This window comes from Branchiostoma floridae, chromosome 6 (assembly GCF_000003815.2).
Source record: "Branchiostoma floridae strain S238N-H82 chromosome 6, Bfl_VNyyK, whole genome shotgun sequence".
NCBI classification, from domain to species: Eukaryota; Metazoa; Chordata; class Leptocardii; order Amphioxiformes; family Branchiostomatidae; genus Branchiostoma; species Branchiostoma floridae.
In genome coordinates, this window is record NC_049984.1 from 1,708,612 (window position 1) to 1,725,268 (window position 16,657).

A 16,657-nucleotide genomic window follows, 5' to 3' on the forward strand; every position below is an offset into this window, starting at 1 on the left:
ATGGTGGTGACTTGGAATAGTCCAATTTTGCATGGGAAATACATTTGGAGGTTTAGATATCCACAATGATCTCTCCTGAAGTCAAATATTCTGCCAAGGATGGCAAAGTACAATTTCTAAGGCAATAAGCGTGTTTGGTAGTATAGCGTTATACTAGTTTAGTACATTGTCAACTTAAAAACTTCAGGAGGCATGTACATGGGGGGTTAGCAATCAAAGATTTACAAAATTTTTGCATTTTCATATTCAGATGGACCGTCTCCATATTTTTAGGGGCGTATTTCATCAAAAACTGCATTTTTGCAAAATAGTGCCCCCCCCCCCTCCCCCCTACCTAAATGTTAAGACCATATTATGTCCTGGACAAGAAATACATTGAAAAAACTTGTCATGCTCAAAACTTTGGAGTGGAGAGAAATCGAACGGCATTGAAAGTGTATTCTAATTGCAGTATGGCCGCATTCTACGGCATTCCAATATTATCCGAATCATTCTGATCCCATTCAATGGAGAATCGAAACGGACAGCCACTTCAAATTCTGCCAGAATGTGGACAAAAGAATATCTGGAATGCAGTGAGAACGTCTAGAATACACTACAAATGCCCAGGAATAGACAAAGAATAGTTCTTCTGACGGCATTTCCGCTCATTCCTCCTCGTGTGAAGCGGATACAAGGTTCATTTGGAATTCACACCCGAATGTGGCACGAATTTTGCAAATACTTCATTCCGGCTGGTTCTGCTTGATTCCTGCTAATTCGGTTTCAGTGTGAAGGCCCTATCAACAATGCCTGTCGTATGACTATCGACAGACGAACGTGACCAGGGCGTTACCAAAAACGTCCAGAACTGCCACATTACTGCACGAGGAGATTTATCGGCTGTCGGGAAAACAAACCACAATTATAGAAAACAAAACGAACAAAAACACAATTGAAGGACATTTCATACCGTATTTCGTACAGTAGATCGAGAAGAACTCTTCGTACTGCGTGATTCTCAGCAACTCCTTTCTCGTCTCTGCTTGAAGACTCCTTTATATTGCATGTTTCCCGTCGTCATGGCCCCTTGAGTCAAGTGATTTTCCGGAATAACGGTCCCAGAGTACCAACCTTCGTGACATTAGGATTTTTCCTTTCGGCATTTGGATTGTTTAGACTGCAGAAGAAGCCTACCTTTGTTCTTGACTCAAGCCTCACACACATGACTGGCAGGTATAAAAATCAGACCTTTAAATCAAAGAAAAATTTAGTCCAACATTGGGAGCAATATAATCAAAGAGAGGATAGTTTCAAAACTGGTGAATGACCGATTATTATCCTTTTTTCTCAGAAAAATCAAAATCATCAGCTTATCATCCATTATGTTGATAGAATGCAACGTTGTTGTAATATGATTTAGATATGAATTAAGGGTTAATGACCCGTCCCGTCCTTTGCTATAACCACCGAATAAAACCACCGAGTGAGCGAAGAGAACCACGTATGTGCAAACAGCTTACCCTTGAAAATACCACAGTGACTTTGAGTCACGATTCAGAACTTTCTCAATTAGTGACTGTCTCCCACGAGTTTGTCTCGAGTGAGTTTGGCGTCAACACAGGTGCTGCCAAGTTGTTTTGTCTCACATGTTAAAAGACAGGTATGTGGTTGTTGCTAACAATCCTTAAAACCTCTATTGCTCCGCTAGACATACTAGTAGGTTCAAGGTTCTTCTTGAGTGTTGAAGTCTAGCTGGTGCTTTTACTCTGGTGCTGGCACATAACACTGTGGTACGGTTGCTATGCTTTTGTCCGCGTTGAGAATTTCGAGAATGCTTCAGTAAACCTCTTCAGTAAATCTTACTTTAATTCAATGTAGTTGGGGAAGGCCTTACACACTATGATTTCCAACTACGTTTGGCTGGAGTGAGTTTGGCGTTAACACCAGTCCTATTCCTCCAAGTTGTTCTGTCTCATCTCTTAAACGACAAGTATTTAGGAAACTTGGATGGGACGAAAACTTCGGAGCTGATGACCTGATGTTTTGTTAGGACTTGAGACGGATATGTTTGAGACTTGTGAATGAAATGTAGCCAACATATACTCTCAATCTGAAATCACAAATACTCTCTCTCTCCCTCTCTCTCTCTATCTATCTATCTCTCCCTCTTTATCTCTCTCTCATTTATTCCCAGATTACTAATGACAAACAAGGTTTCTCATCATGTATGTTTTATTGCCATAAAACTTGGTTACATAGAGCGGCAAGAGCTGATCTCTGGGTTCCTTCGGTTATAGCAAACGGTGGGGTATTAAAAACTTTTCCGTTGGTATAATTTAAAGAAGTTGTAATGACTAAATAAAAAGGAAACACTTGCAATTTAATCAGGTTAAAGTTTTACCATCTAAAGACGTGAAATTTTAGATATAGTTGATGTAGGAACCCTGTTATCTATGGTACAGGCTGTGAGTGGGGTATCAGAGAACAATCCTTGAAAAGATACGAGGATGTTGGTTTTCATCTTTCACCACAGGGAAGACACCCTGAATGTTGATCTCTGATATCCCCTTCACGAGCCTCGTCATGGTTAAATGAGGCAAAAGCAGCTAAACTCTATGCGGCTGGTCTGCAGTCCCGGCTGGAAGGCCAGGATGTGGTGGGACCATCGTCATTCCGGGGGGCTGTTGGAAAACGGGGAAAACATCTGGTCAAATGTGAGCAACATAAAGACCATAAGAAGACGCTTCTCATCGTTTGCTTTATTCTTGTTTTGTTTTGGAGTTCATATTAAACATACATCACTATGCACAATACGCGTCCTTACCTGTGCTCTTACTGCAGGGTTTTGGCCAGGGTTGCATAATTAAGATGTTCTAAGTAGTTGGAGTACATACTTAACCAAAAAACGTGTTTCTCACCTCCGCTCTTACTGCAGGGTTTTGGCCTCGTCCTCGTCATACTCCTTAGGGTCAATGAACCCGTTGCCGTTGGTGTCCATGGAGGTGAACCAATCAGCGGGCAGGTTGTCGATGTCCACGTCCTCCATCTGCTTCAGCATCTCCAGCATCTCCAGCGCCTCCTGCTTAGACAGCTTCATGTCCTGGTCCGTGTCGTGGTCGCCGAACCCGCGGCCGGCCAGGGCGCTCTCCTTCGGGCCAGTGTCCTCCTGTTCCCCGCGCAGCAGCTCCAGAAGGCCGAGGGCATCCTCAGCCACACCCCTTGGGAACAATCATTAGTAAGTAGTAAGTATTGATAATACTAGTATATATATATACTGGTCTTATACTTGTCCTGGTCCTGGTCCGCGCCGTGGTCGGCGAACCCGCAGCCGGCCAGGGTTCTCATCTTCGGGCCGCTGCCCAAGTTCCTCCATCAGCCGGCCAAGTCCGAGAGATTCGGCGGACATATCCCTTGTGAACAATCAGGTGAGTCACCGATCAGGGTGTGCGTAAACTGCCCTACCTACAACTTATGTCCCTGTGGAGTATTTTGTACGAGTCAGTAGAAATGATATTTGCTTGTGATGTTTTTTCCTTCTAACACAGGAATACTGTTTTTATTATAACTACAGGAGATGTTGGCCGGATTCTGGCTGGTGCCTTGACGGAAATAGTAGGGTAAGATATAGGTTACCATTCCTGTTCACGAACTGATTTAAAAGAGAGAGCATGTCCAGCCCAGCAGATATACAGCTAACGACACTAATAAAATAGTTTTTACTTAAACACCGGACTGACATTAAAATGGTAGTTCTGTTTTCCCCGGTAGGAAAAAAAACATATCATTTTTGCTGGCGTGTTCTTTCTCTTTCTTCGTCTTCTGTCAAACGAAACAGATATAGGGTGACCCCCAGTTTTTTACTTGCACATAATACTATAAGTGATGATAATAAGTGATAACAAGTGAGCCTAATGCTATAGTAGAATGATATGTTAATGCAAGCAGTTTTTTTTACTTACATATAACACTATAGGACAAGCCTTACGGTATATTCTTGTGTGTGAATAGCTTGATAAAAGGGAAAACACTCTAGTTAATCTCGACTAACCTCTTACTTTGCCTGCAACCCCTCTCGCAGTTACATCCTTTACTGTCGCAAGGCCCCTTTCCGCAGAAGGGCCTTCCCTGTGTTTTTGGGGTACCTTAGTTTAGACATATTATCTGATATCAAAGATAAACATTCACATTACATATAACTAGTGGATAAAGAATAACATGAACGCTCGTCGCTATGATTTAATTTATTTTCTGACACAACAAGTCATCCACATTAATGTAGCCTTCGTCACCTTCAAATGACCAACGTAAATGACGTCAGTAATCGGTCAGAGGCCCGGGACTACCACGTGAAAGGAATTGAAGAGCCCATCCACATAAGTTATCACGGGAAGAGGGATAAAGTTCGGGTACCTTTGACCCATCAATGACGTCACGTGTCCATGTTTGGTCAATCTGATATGACGATGGCTGTCGTTTGGATCACTGGAAGTAAGAATAGACATCAAACTCTTGCTGGTTACCACAGCAGAAGAATATATTTACCTCAGAGATCATTGTGTTATCGGCACAGAAACATCGTTTCAGCCACATCCCGCCGGCGCACCTTACATGAGGGCAACAGACGGAGTCTGCCGGGTGCACCATCAGCACCACCAGGACGGCGGACAGGCCCAGGAACATCGCCAGCTTGTGGGCCATCATTACCTACCGAACAAAATTCGAGCCACTTAATACTGCAGATTTTCGGGCATCAACAATGCGGTGAGGATTGGTGAGGGGAAATTATGTGAGCCCCCGTAAGGCTAACGTCACATTTCCACAAAGGGGCTGGCCGGATAGACTGCAAGTCTTCGGACGGGGCTGGGTAGTTTTTTTTTTTTGGGGGGGGGGGGTTGGTTCCCGATTTTCAACGTTGGCTAGGTTCTCTTGTGCCGGGAAAGGGAGTTTGCCGAGGAAGGGAGTTTGCTGTGGAAGGGAGTTTGCCGTGATAGCGAGTTTCCCCCCGTCCCGAACGGCAAACACCATCTCTCGTCAAACTCCCTTTCCCAGCACATGAGAACCTAGCCATCGTTGAAAATCGCAAACCAACGCCATAATAAAAGACAACAAGAACACAAAACGTACCAAAGATAGTTCAACAGCATGCCTTTGCATATTTCTTGGCTTTAATTTTTCGTTTCCGCAAATAGCCCGGCCGGGCCCTGGGTATGAAATGTGACGTAGGCCTAATTAGTAAGATGACATTCAAGATATGGCAGAACAAGCTGTCTGCAAGGATCTACGTGAATGTTTTCAGCCACAGGACAGCTGGATTTTGTACAATACATACACAAATGTTCCAAGACTAGCCTCCATTTGCGTCCGTAAACACTTCGTACGAGAAATGTAAGGACGTGCCAGTCGGCAACCGGTGTAAAAAAAAGGACCAGTGCATGGTGGTCAATTTCGTATCATCGTCAATTTCTGCAGATACATGTATGTACGTCTGTCTTCGACTTAGTCAGATCACAATGCACGCAAGATTCTGGACACTCCGTGAACACTAATAATAATCTTTATTGCATGTTCATGCCCGCAGGCTAAATGCACAAAGGACCACATGTGGTCTAATTGATGAAAAGGAAGAACTAAACTCCTCAACAATATACATTGCTTGATGGTTGAGTAACAACTGTGCCTCTGTCGTGTTGGAATGTTAAGCCGCTAGCAGGCCAAAGTGTTGTGCCGGTGAGAAAAGCACTTCACACATATTTCCTCACTCACTCAAAATGCAAGTTGAAGACTCTTATATAAACCCACCAAACGTGTCATCTCAAGTACATCTATACATAAACTCAAAGTCAAAAGGGATACGGTCAAAGCTCTGACGTGGTAGCGCACTACAAAAAACAGGACGAAAGGGTTTCGAGGGTTCAAAGCTGAGTTTACTTTCTCTTGATTATGAAACGTGACTGAAAAACGATGCTCATGGTATTGATTTTTTATCGCAAACAGATGGATCGGATTTTTGTACGCTCTCCCTTGTCGTTTGCCTCCTGCTAGAAAGCGACTATCATGCGATTTTTACATATTAGCCGACCTTGGTATGATGGGAGTAAATTTTCAGGCGAAAAAAATCTTTACTTTGAAGCGATTTTGAAACTCAGCGACCTTCTGATGGTCACCAAATACGGCGGTAGGTCATCGACAGTGTGAAAGGAAAATGACTGCTAGCTAGGGGTGGGTACGGGTACAGAAAATTCAGGTTCGGTTCAGGTCCAGAGGATCAGTTTCAGTTCCGGACCTGAACCTAAACCTTATTGTCTGTAAAAAGTTGTGAATTGGTGATAGTCAAAAAATGGTCCATTTCTCTACAAAGGAATCTACTTCGTGGAGTATCCGACTTCTGGTGTTTGTAATCATCTCTTCATGTACACAAGTCTACAACTGCCTCTGTACGTTTGACTGTAGAAACTTGGTAGACATGACTGCAATCTCTAATCTACTTCACTCTTGTTATTATTTTAGGCCAGTGCTAGCTATATATAGCAAATAAGCCACAGTCGGCAGTGGCTGGTATTCTTACTGTCAATCGATATCGGTAATTAAGCCCCGTCACAAATTAATTGGTCTATCGCAAAATTCCTGTTTAAGTTATTATTTTAGTTTAAGTTAATAATATTAGAGTAAAATATTGTTCATAACTGTCCATTGTCACTTGCATATCTACTATAATGTTTATACCATGTACTTGCAATTAGCCCAAATAAACATCTTTGTACATTATTTTCAGCGTGCCCGTCCACTGAACACATGCACAGAAATTGAATTTGATCCAAATATTGGACATTTACCAGGTTAGTCGATTCTCACTTCGTCCATGTCTAAGAGATGCTACCATCTCATGGGGGATATATAACCATTAGTGTTGGATAGACGTCGCCCGAGGGCCGTCCGATTTGTGACTGGGCAGATTTTCAGCGAAAAATACTATCGACGCTCGGGCGATTTTGATTCGTTGAGCTCCAGCCGATCTTCAAATTCGGCCGGCGTTCGGTTGAATTGTGACGCAGGCTTAAAGAATCTTGTCCACACGAGAGTTTTTACCAGAACTACTCAATGAACAAACTCGCTATGGCAAATGGCTCACAACGTCCGCCGGCCAGTTCCTACCCCAGACAGCGGAGTTACACAGATCAGGTACCAATCGGCGCGAAATCGTAAGACAGCGACTGCCGATGAGGAAGGAACAGACGGGGATCTCATGACACAAGTGGTATATCTACAGTATGTGCTTATGCTGCAGTTATCTAAACCTCCTTGCAGCTCCAAACACAAGTCATCACGAAAAGACGAGGGGATCGCCACGCTACGTGACATCTCAAACCGCGGTCAGACGATTTACTGTCGTAGGATTTGTCTTTGCTTTGGGACAGACGAGGGCAGTGTGGCACTGCACTCAAGATATATTCAACAGTGCCACAAGGTAGTATCTTACCTCTTCGACCGAAGTCAGGTACCCATTTTTACACCTGGGTGAATTGAGAAATGTCGTGTAAAGTGCCTTTGTCAGGGGCACAGCGTCAGGGGCACAGCAGGTATCGAACTCGGCACCTCTAGATTCCGAGCCGAACACTCTACCAGTTACGCCACAAGCCAGACACGACGTCACGACGTAAGATTTTTAGCGCGGGCCCGAAAGAACCAATTTCCCGACCATCGACAACGTTTCCAAAATCATAACCAGTTGCTTGAGTAATTGCTATTTGGCGGATCTTGCTACCTTGATGTGTAACCTTCATCGAAGTAGAATTATCTCACCTTCGTTAGTCGATATGGTCACAGTCTCGGTTCTCGGGATGTAGAACTAGTCAGCTGTTTTGAAGTCTGGGTGTTTGCCTGGCTAGAAATGCCTTCAGTTTAAAAGTTACCCGGTCTTATACTGGGCGTGTCGGTTCCAGGTGCGTCGTTAAGCCCCCTTTACAAATGAAGAATTCAGCTCGTCTGGGCGTGACTGCGCACTCCCAAATCCGTTGGATTCCGTAGGATTTTGTACGAAGGCGGTACTTACCACTTACGGATCCCTAAAAATTGTCCACGTTTTTGCACGTAGAGAGCACGCAGTTGCACGTACGGCGGGCTGTGCCCGTATCCCCCTGTCACATTATCTACAATCTTCGGGCGTATCGATGGAAGATCGGCCGTATTTATGATCGACAGAGGGTTGCGCGTTTTTTTCACCTGAAAACCGCCCCTGTCACCTATAAGCCATACTTTGTATCTTGTACAGCTGTTGTGCAATAAAGTTATTATTATAAGTGAGGCTCGGGCTATTACCGCAGAATCGTCGTCCGATCGATTATCGCCAAATGTGACAGGGGTATAAGCTTAACTTGCAAACACTTCAGATGCTCGTGGTCGCGGCACTCATGAACGAAAGGAAAAACACAAAAACGTCGGGTATCAAATAAACAGACTTTTGTTTGTCACAGGAAGACCAAGTCCATTGCGCGAGTTGGTTAATCAATCTTTATAGTTTTGTTGCACCGTAAAATTACATACATCATAACATACGAAGTGCAGGCTATACCTAGGTCCAAACCGGGGCTCGATGCGACCAGTCAGCTTTCGGGAACGACAAATATGATATAAAAGACACCAAAATACACAAAATGGAAAAAAAGCTTATTAGGCATTATTCATGATTACTTTTAGGTATACATTACTTATCTATTTTTTTTTGTTTCCTGCAACAGCCTGGCCGAGCCCCGGTGTGGAAATGTGACGTTAGCCTAGAGAGGTCTGTGATGTTTTGACTAAATTCTATGTACGAATTCGTCCGAATTGTGTTATACCCCCCTCACATTATATACGATCTTCGGACGTACTTCGCGATCGCAGGAAGGTCGGCTGATTTTAAGATCTTAAGATGGTCTTGCGTATTTTTCGCCCAGAAACTGTGCCCCTCACATATAAGCGAGGCTCGGGCGATCGACGGTGAATAAATCTATGATAATGAACCTCCCATGACCTCTTGCACGCGGACAATGTAACACAAAACGTTCCTCAAAAAAGGCAAGAGATCAATAAATGTTGCTTATTTTTTGTCGGAATCTTTTTAACCAATGAATGGAATGCGCGGGCATAATAGAAATGACACAAGAAAGGAAAGTGTGTCGCAATGCCAGCCTACATACTACCACAGGGTCCACAATGTTAGAATTACCCTCACATTCCCAGAAATTCAATATTTGTAAACAAACGGAAGTCGGGCGAACGTCGCCCGAACGTTGCCCGACTGACGGGCGTTCGCCATCCGATTTGAGCTCGATGATTAATAACTATGTCTGTGCTCGCCTATCGGTCTTCAATCGTTGGATTGACGCAAGACTGTTGACCGATACCCTTGCGAGGTACGCACGATTTGCACGCACGATCTGCGACTCGATAACGAGCTCTGCGATCTCAGAGATCTTCTGCGACTTGTCGCTAATGTTAAGAACATGTTTCGCTGCGCCGCGACCATCGTACGACCCTTGAAAATCGCCGGCGATCCCTAAAAATCGCAAGATGATTGTGAGAACACCGGACGTCTTACTCACGAAAATGTCATTTAGAGCTCGTAGACTAGTCTTCCGATCGATTTTCGCCTAATGTGAGGGGGGTATTAGCGATTCGTCGTGAGATCTCGGCCGTCTTCACAGGAACCAGCCTCGCGCCACTAGTCAAGTCTAAGTGCACCAGGTCCTGTCTTCTCATGCTGCAGCCGGTGGGGCATGAAGATACTAGACACTCCCATAATCCACTGGTTCAAAATGCCTTGGTCAAGGCATGTTGGAATGTTGAGTCCACCCCTCATTACAACTTTTGCAGCCCCATCAACAATATGATATGACTAAATGAACGGCCGCGTCGCTGGTCACAGGAAATCCTTTAGGCACATCGTGTTGAATGTCGATCCAACAGACAATGAACAACGAACAATGAAAAGCTTAACAAACATGTTCCCAACAAAACAAAACCAGGTACATGTAGTTGTACATAGTGCCCGAAGGTAGGTTTTTTTCTAATTTCCGCACAGGATAGACCAGACGATGCTCTGAATGCGCATATGCGACCTCGGGTAATCTCTAGATAGATGGCAAGTGCGTTAAGCTTAAAGATGACACAATAACCAACAAATGAACAAACTCGTTTCACCACTGCGTTGTGGTAAAAACGAACAATGCAACATTCTAACAAACAGCTTCATAACAAACCATGAGGGTGTGTGTGGATCAGACATATCAGTCCGGTCTTATGCAGATTTCTACCTTGCGTACAAATCAGGTGTGTTTAGCCTAAAAGCGGTTTGACAAGATGCCAGTGAGGTGACCGTGTTTGTTGTCAAAGCATTGCTATAAATCTTGGACAAACTTTGAGTCGTGCCACGCCGGTAATTCTTTAGCGCGGTTATCCAGATAAACAGTTCCCAGATATGCCAACTACAGGATGGAAGGATTACTTGCTTTTCTGTTGTTAATTTTTTTTACTGCGGAAGGACCAGATGTCGCCACAGACCTGTTTTTCTTCCTTCCTTACTATCAAACTGCGCACCTTTTGTGGGGTAGTGTGGCGCAATCGGCAGGCTATTCTCAACCCACAGGTTCTGGGTTCGAATCCGTCAATGTGCCACCGAACTTTTCCCCTGGGAAAGGTACTTTCCTCACTTGATGAAAATGAGTACCTAGCTTCGGATAGGACGTTCAATGGAGGTCCCGTGTTTGAGGAGAGCCACACCTCAATTTTTGCATATATTATGTAAAACAGTTCCTCATTTGCATGTTCGGCATCTGCTTATGTTCCACCTATCATAAATTACATGTGTTACATTTCTTTAAATCTACTTATGGACATATTTATCATTAGAAACAACTTTGCCTATGCTTTGCCTTTGTATTTGCCTATGGTATCCTGACGTCTCTACTGTACTGTCTAAACAATCCAGGTTCTCTTCTCTTTTTCAGTCCCCTGGTAACTTCACAATGACACTACAGACTTCTTCGTATTTCCTTGTCTGTTAAAACCTCTCCTTAATTAGAGATAAACCCAAAGGCTGTATCCTTTACCCGCAGCAACAGTGCTCTAAATATCTCTTGCACACTTGAAAATGCATTTTGGTTGGCGCAACGTAATTTTAAATCCACCTACACGCTTAAGTATTTATTTCTTGATAGGATAAAACGTAAGTTACATGTAACTACAGGGGTGCCTAATAGGGGTGGGTAACGGTGCAGAAAATTCTGAGGTCCAGGTCCGGTTAGGACCAGAGGATCAGGTCCAGGTCCGGACCAGAACCTGGACCTGATTCAGTATGTGAAAACTTGTGATACTCAAAGCAATGGTCCATTTCGCTACAAGGAAATCTGTTTTGTGGAGTATTTGACTACCACTGTCGTTTTAAAATCCTACAAGGCTAACTGCCTCTGTGCGATTGACTGCAAACATTGGTAGAAATTACTACAGACTATACTATACTATGTACTTCACTCTTGTTATTTCATTCGTCGTACAGGTAAGCCTCAAAATGTGTGAATTCCTGATAATATAATCTGTTTATTTTCCAATTGGTCCAACATCCTGTCCACCGATTTTTTTCAGGTCCGGTTTTTCCGGCCCGGTCCAATACGAAAAACCTATTTTGTGCATTGAAATATGTTTGTATCTCTCTGCTAATGGATGAAAATAAAGCCTCTAAAGCCTCTAAAAACCTATTTTGTACCGGTACACCGTCCCGGTACCCACCCTTAAGTTACAGTACATGATTTCAAAATTTGTAGAGCAATCAAAAAGAATAGAATCTAAGTCATAGAATTCTATGTGACCACAGGTTTTGCCCATTCTATGATATTGTAGCCCATTTCGTCCAATTTTGAGTTTGGATAAGTCCACTTTTGCCATGGTGGTGACTTGGAATAGTCCAATTTTGCATGGGAAATACATTTGGAGGTTTAGATATCCACAATGATCTCTCCTGAAGTCAAATATTCTGCCAAGAATGGCAAAGTACAATTTCTAAGGCAATAAGCGTGTTTGGTAGTACAGCGTTATACTAGTTTAGTACATTGTCAACTTAAAAACTTCAGGAGGCATGTACATGGGGGGTTAGCAATCAAAGATTTACAAAATTTTTGCATTTTCATATTCAGATGGACCGTCTCCATATTTTTAGGGGCGTATTTCATCAAAAACTGCATTTTTGCAAAATAGTGCCCCCCCCCCCTCCCCCCTACCTAAATGTTAAGACCATATTATGTCCTGGACAAGAAATACATTGAAAAAACTTGTCATGCTCAAAACTTTGGAGTGGAGAGAAATCGAACGGCATTGAAAGTGTATTCTAATTGCAGTATGGCCGCATTCTACGGCATTCCAATATTATCCGAATCATTCTGATCCCATTCAATGGAGAATCGAAACGGACAGCCACTTCAAATTCTGCCAGAATGTGGACAAAAGAATATCTGGAATGCAGTGAGAACGTCTAGAATACACTACAAATGCCCAGGAATAGACAAAGAATAGTTCTTCTGACGGCATTTCCGCTCATTCCTCCTCGTGTGAAGCGGATACAAGGTTCATTTGGAATTCACACCCGAATGTGGCACGAATTTTGCAAATACTTCATTCCGGCTGGTTCTGCTTGATTCCTGCTAATTCGATTTCAGTGTGAAGGCCCTATCAACAATGCCTGTCGTATGACTATCGACAGACGAACGTGACCAGGGCGTTACCAAAAACGTCCAGAACTGCCACATTACTGCACGAGGAGATTTATCGGCTGTCGGGAAAACAAACCACAATTATAGAAAACAAAACGAACAAAAACACAATTGAAGGACATTTCATACCGTATTTCGTACAGTAGATCGAGAAGAACTCTTCGTACTGCGTGATTCTCAGCAACTCCTTTCTCGTCTCTGCTTGAAGACTCCTTTATATTGCATGTTTCCCGTCGTCATGGCCCCTTGAGTCAAGTGATTTTCCGGAATAACGGTCCCAGAGTACCAACCCTCGTGACATTAGGATTTTTCCTTTCGGCATTTGGATTGTTTAGTAAGTAAAAGTCACATGCAATTGCACCCAAAGAAATGTAAAGTAATGCATTTTTTCTTCAGACGAACTCCTCCCCCTCTCCCTTCACTCCAACTAGCCGGCCACACCCTCCAGGAAGTAACTGTAGCAAGATTATTGGGAGTGTGGTTGCAAAGTAACTTGAAGTGGGACAGTCATGTAACCCACATGGTTAAACAAAGCGGCAAACGCCTATTCATCCTAAGACGGTTGAAGATGTTCAGAGTTCCCGAACTTGACCTAGTCACCATCTACACTTGCTACGTGCGCCCCATCTGTGAGTATGCTGTCCCAGTTTGGAATCCTGGACTTACTAAAAACCAATCATCCCGTCTAGAGACCATTCAACGCCGCGCTTGCCGCATCATTCTGGGTAAGAAGTACACTCACTACTCAGAAGCCCTCACTCAACTCGGACTACCCACCCTTGAATCCAGGAGGGAACAACTATGCAAGAAGTTCGGACTGAAACTCCTGAAATCGGCTTTCAGAGACTGGCTTCCCCAATCCCGGGGTGAAGCGAGTGGACGGCTAACGCGGACTAGCCACAAACTGAACACTATTTACTCACGAACTGAGCGCTACCGCAACAGTCCGATACCCTACATTACCACTGTATTGAATAAGGAATTGTGACCGTTAACACGAATATCTTGTTGTTGATTTTAATGTTGATATAGTATATTATATGATAGATTTTAAAGATTCCTTGCTAATTTTAATGATTTTTAACCGCAATAATTGTTATGTAAACTTACTACGATGGAGTGCCCTTGAAATGTTATACTTTTAAAATGGTTGTAAAGTCCGGAATCAATTCAGCCGCGGCTGCCATTTCTTGACTTGTATTATGCAATAAACCAGTATTATTATTAGACTGCAGAAGAAGCCTACCTTTGTTCTTGACTCAAGCCTCACACACATGACTGGCAGGTATAAAAATCAGACCTTTAAATCAAAGAACAATTTAGTCCAACATTGGGAGCAATATAATCAAAGAGAGGATAGTTTCAAAACTGGTGAATGACCGATTATTATCCTTTTTTCTCAGAAAAATCAAAATCATCAGCTTATCATCCATTATGTTGATAGAATGCAACGTTGTTGTAATATGATTTAGATATGAATTAAGGGTTAATGACCCGTCCCGTCCTTTGCTATAACCACCGAATAAAACCACCGAGTGAGCGAAGAGAACCACGTATGTGCAAACAGCTTACCCTTGAAAATACCACAGTGACTTTGAGTCACGATTCAGAACTTTCTCAATTAGTGACTGTCTCCCACGAGTTTGTCTCGAGTGAATTTGGCGTCAACACAGGTGCTGCCAAGTTGTTTTGTCTCACATGTTAAAAGACAGGTATGTGGTTGTTGCTAACAATCCTTAAAACCTCTATTGCTCCGCTAGACATACTAGTAGGTTCAAGGTTCTTCTTGAGTGTTGAAGTCTAGCTGGTGCTTTTACTCTGGTGCTGGCACATAACACTGTGGTACGGTTCTCTCTCTATCTATCTATCTCTCCCTCTTTATCTCTCTCTCATTTATTCCCAGATTACTAATGACAAACAAGGTTTCTCATCATGTATGTTTTATTGCCATAAAACTTGGTTACATAGAGCGGCAAGAGCTGATCTCTGGGTTCCTTCGGTTATAGCAAACGGTGGGGTATTAAAAACTTTTCCGTTGGTATAATTTAAAGAAGTTGTAATGACTAAATAAAAAGGAAACACTTGCAATTTAATCAGGTTAAAGTTTTACCATCTAAAGACGTGAAATTTTAGATATAGTTGATGTAGGAACCCTGTTATCTATGGTACAGGCTGTGAGCGGGGTATCAGAGAACAATCCTTGAAAAGATACGAGGATGTTGGTTTTCATCTTTCACCACAGGGAAGACACCCTGAATGTTGATCTCTGATATCCCCTTCACGAGCCTCGTCATGGTTAAATGAGGCAAAAGCAGCTAAACTCTATGCAGCTGATCTGCAGTCCCGGCTGGAAGTCCTGGATGCGGCGGGACCTTCGTCATTCCGGGGTCCTGTTGGAAAACGGGACAAGCATCTTGTCAAAGGTGAGCAAAATGAAGACCATAAGAAGATGCTTCCCATTGGTTTGTTTTATTTTGTTTTGTTTACTGGAACAGTTGATCGACTGATTGATCAATACCAGAAGGTCGTAACTTGGCTGCCATGCCCTGTACTGCCAGGGTCACATTTCCAAACCAAGGCCCGGCCGAGCTGTTTGTGGGAACGAAAAGTACGATATAAGACAACAAAACACACAAAATGTAAGAAAGATTAGTCTTTAGATACATGTTAGTTCCCGCAAACTGCCCGGCCGGACCCCGGGTGGAAAAGGTGACCCTGACATAACCCTCGTGATGAAGGTGATGGGTCTATAACTTTCCTCAGCCTGCTGAAAATGTCTGCTGTAGACTTAAGTCACCTTAGCAGGTTCTACGACTCTGTATTTTCCTCGGTTAGTTGTTGCCACCATCTAGTCTACAGAGCCTGGCTTTAGATCTGATCTGCCATCAGAAATAAAGGCTGACTCCTAGAGCCTGCTGATCAGGTATGTAGATGTTCTGAATACAAGTTTCTCACCTCCGCTCTTACTGACGTTTTTTAGCCTCGTCCTCATCATACTCCTCAGGGTCAATGAACCCGTTGCCGTTGGTGTCCATGGAGGTGAACCAATCAGCGGGCAGGTTGTTGACGTCCACGTCCTTCCTCTGCTTCAGCATCTCCAGAGCCTCCTGCTCGGATAGCTTCAGGTCCTGGTCCGTGTCGTGGTCGCCAAATCCTCGGCCGGACAGGGCGCCATCCTCCGAGGCCGTGTTCTCGAACTCGCGGCCATCCATGGCGCCCTCCTCCGGAGCGATGTCCTCCTGTTCCTCGCGCAGCAGCTCTAGGAGCCCGAGGGCTTCCTCCGCCACATCCCTGGTGAACAATCAGGAAAATAGTCACTAATCAAGGGGTATTTCCGGGAAAAATGCCGTACTTATGCTAACGTCACAATTCCAAACCGGGACCCGGCCGAGATGTTTGCGGAAACCGAAAAATAAAAATGTATACGTAAAAATATACACAAATAATGCCCACGACTATTCTCTTAAAGTCTTGAGTAGTTTGGTGTCTTTTATGTCATACTTTTCGTTCCCGAACGCTGCCCGGCCAGGCCCCGATTTGGGAATGTGACGTAAGCCTTACAAGCAGTGTCCCTACAGAGTATTTTGCACGAGATAGTAGAATTGGTATTTGTTCGTTTGTTTTTTCCTTCTGATATAGGAATACTAAAGATTTCCACGATTTACAGAGTGTACAGTGTGAAACAAATCCAGTATGTTGCGGCAGACTACTTGCTGATAACATAGATCTAGTATATACTACATTCAGGTTCTATTCTATACATACAATATTGAAATGAGACACAGTGAGGATCTTTATTTGTAGTATATAGATTCTTATGTTTACAATGATCTTAAGTCGTTATCATGAGGTTCCTTTTCTGCATAGATGAATATGTATTGGCCTAGGTATACGGAAACAGTGCCGGGACATGGCATAAGTATAGACCGGACTGA

The 16,657-nt window shown here is 43.5% G+C and overlaps 1 protein-coding gene across 2 annotated transcripts; it reads right to left on the reverse strand.

Annotated features, from left to right (window-relative positions):
• Nucleotides 1–2,196: 2,196 nt before the first annotated feature.
• LOC118418441 lies at nucleotides 2,197–12,897 on the reverse strand. 2 transcript variants are annotated; one of them, XM_035824339.1, is made up of 5 exons: nucleotides 12,852–12,897; nucleotides 4,525–4,686; nucleotides 4,031–4,107; nucleotides 2,901–3,200; nucleotides 2,197–2,663 (listed from the first exon to the last, which is right to left on the reverse strand). In XM_035824339.1, exons 2-4 carry the CDS (start codon nucleotides 4,681–4,683, stop codon nucleotides 2,909–2,911), a joined length of 528 nt encoding a protein of 175 aa, XP_035680232.1. In that variant the 5' UTR covers nucleotides 4,684–4,686; nucleotides 12,852–12,897; the 3' UTR covers nucleotides 2,197–2,663; nucleotides 2,901–2,908. The 2 variants fall into 2 exon arrangements, with proteins under 2 accessions (XP_035680232.1, XP_035680234.1); XM_035824341.1 differs by lacking the exon at nucleotides 12,852–12,897 and adding an exon at nucleotides 7,783–7,916.
• Between the last annotated feature and the right edge of the window lie 3,760 nt (nucleotides 12,898–16,657).

Excerpts from the sequence above, each read along its gene's own strand:
- LOC118418441 (XM_035824339.1), bottom strand. The coding sequence starts at position 4,683 with ATGATGGCCCACAAGCTGGCGATGTTCCTGGGCCTGTCCGCCGTCCTG. Across the intron at positions 4,108-4,524 it reads ATAACACAATGATCTCTGAG|GGAAGGCCCTTCTGCGGAAA; the intron begins GTAAATATATTC and ends CCAAAAACACAG. Across the intron at positions 3,201-4,030 it reads GGTTGCAGGCAAAGTAAGAG|GGGTGTGGCTGAGGATGCCC; the intron begins GTTAGTCGAGAT and ends ATTGTTCCCAAG.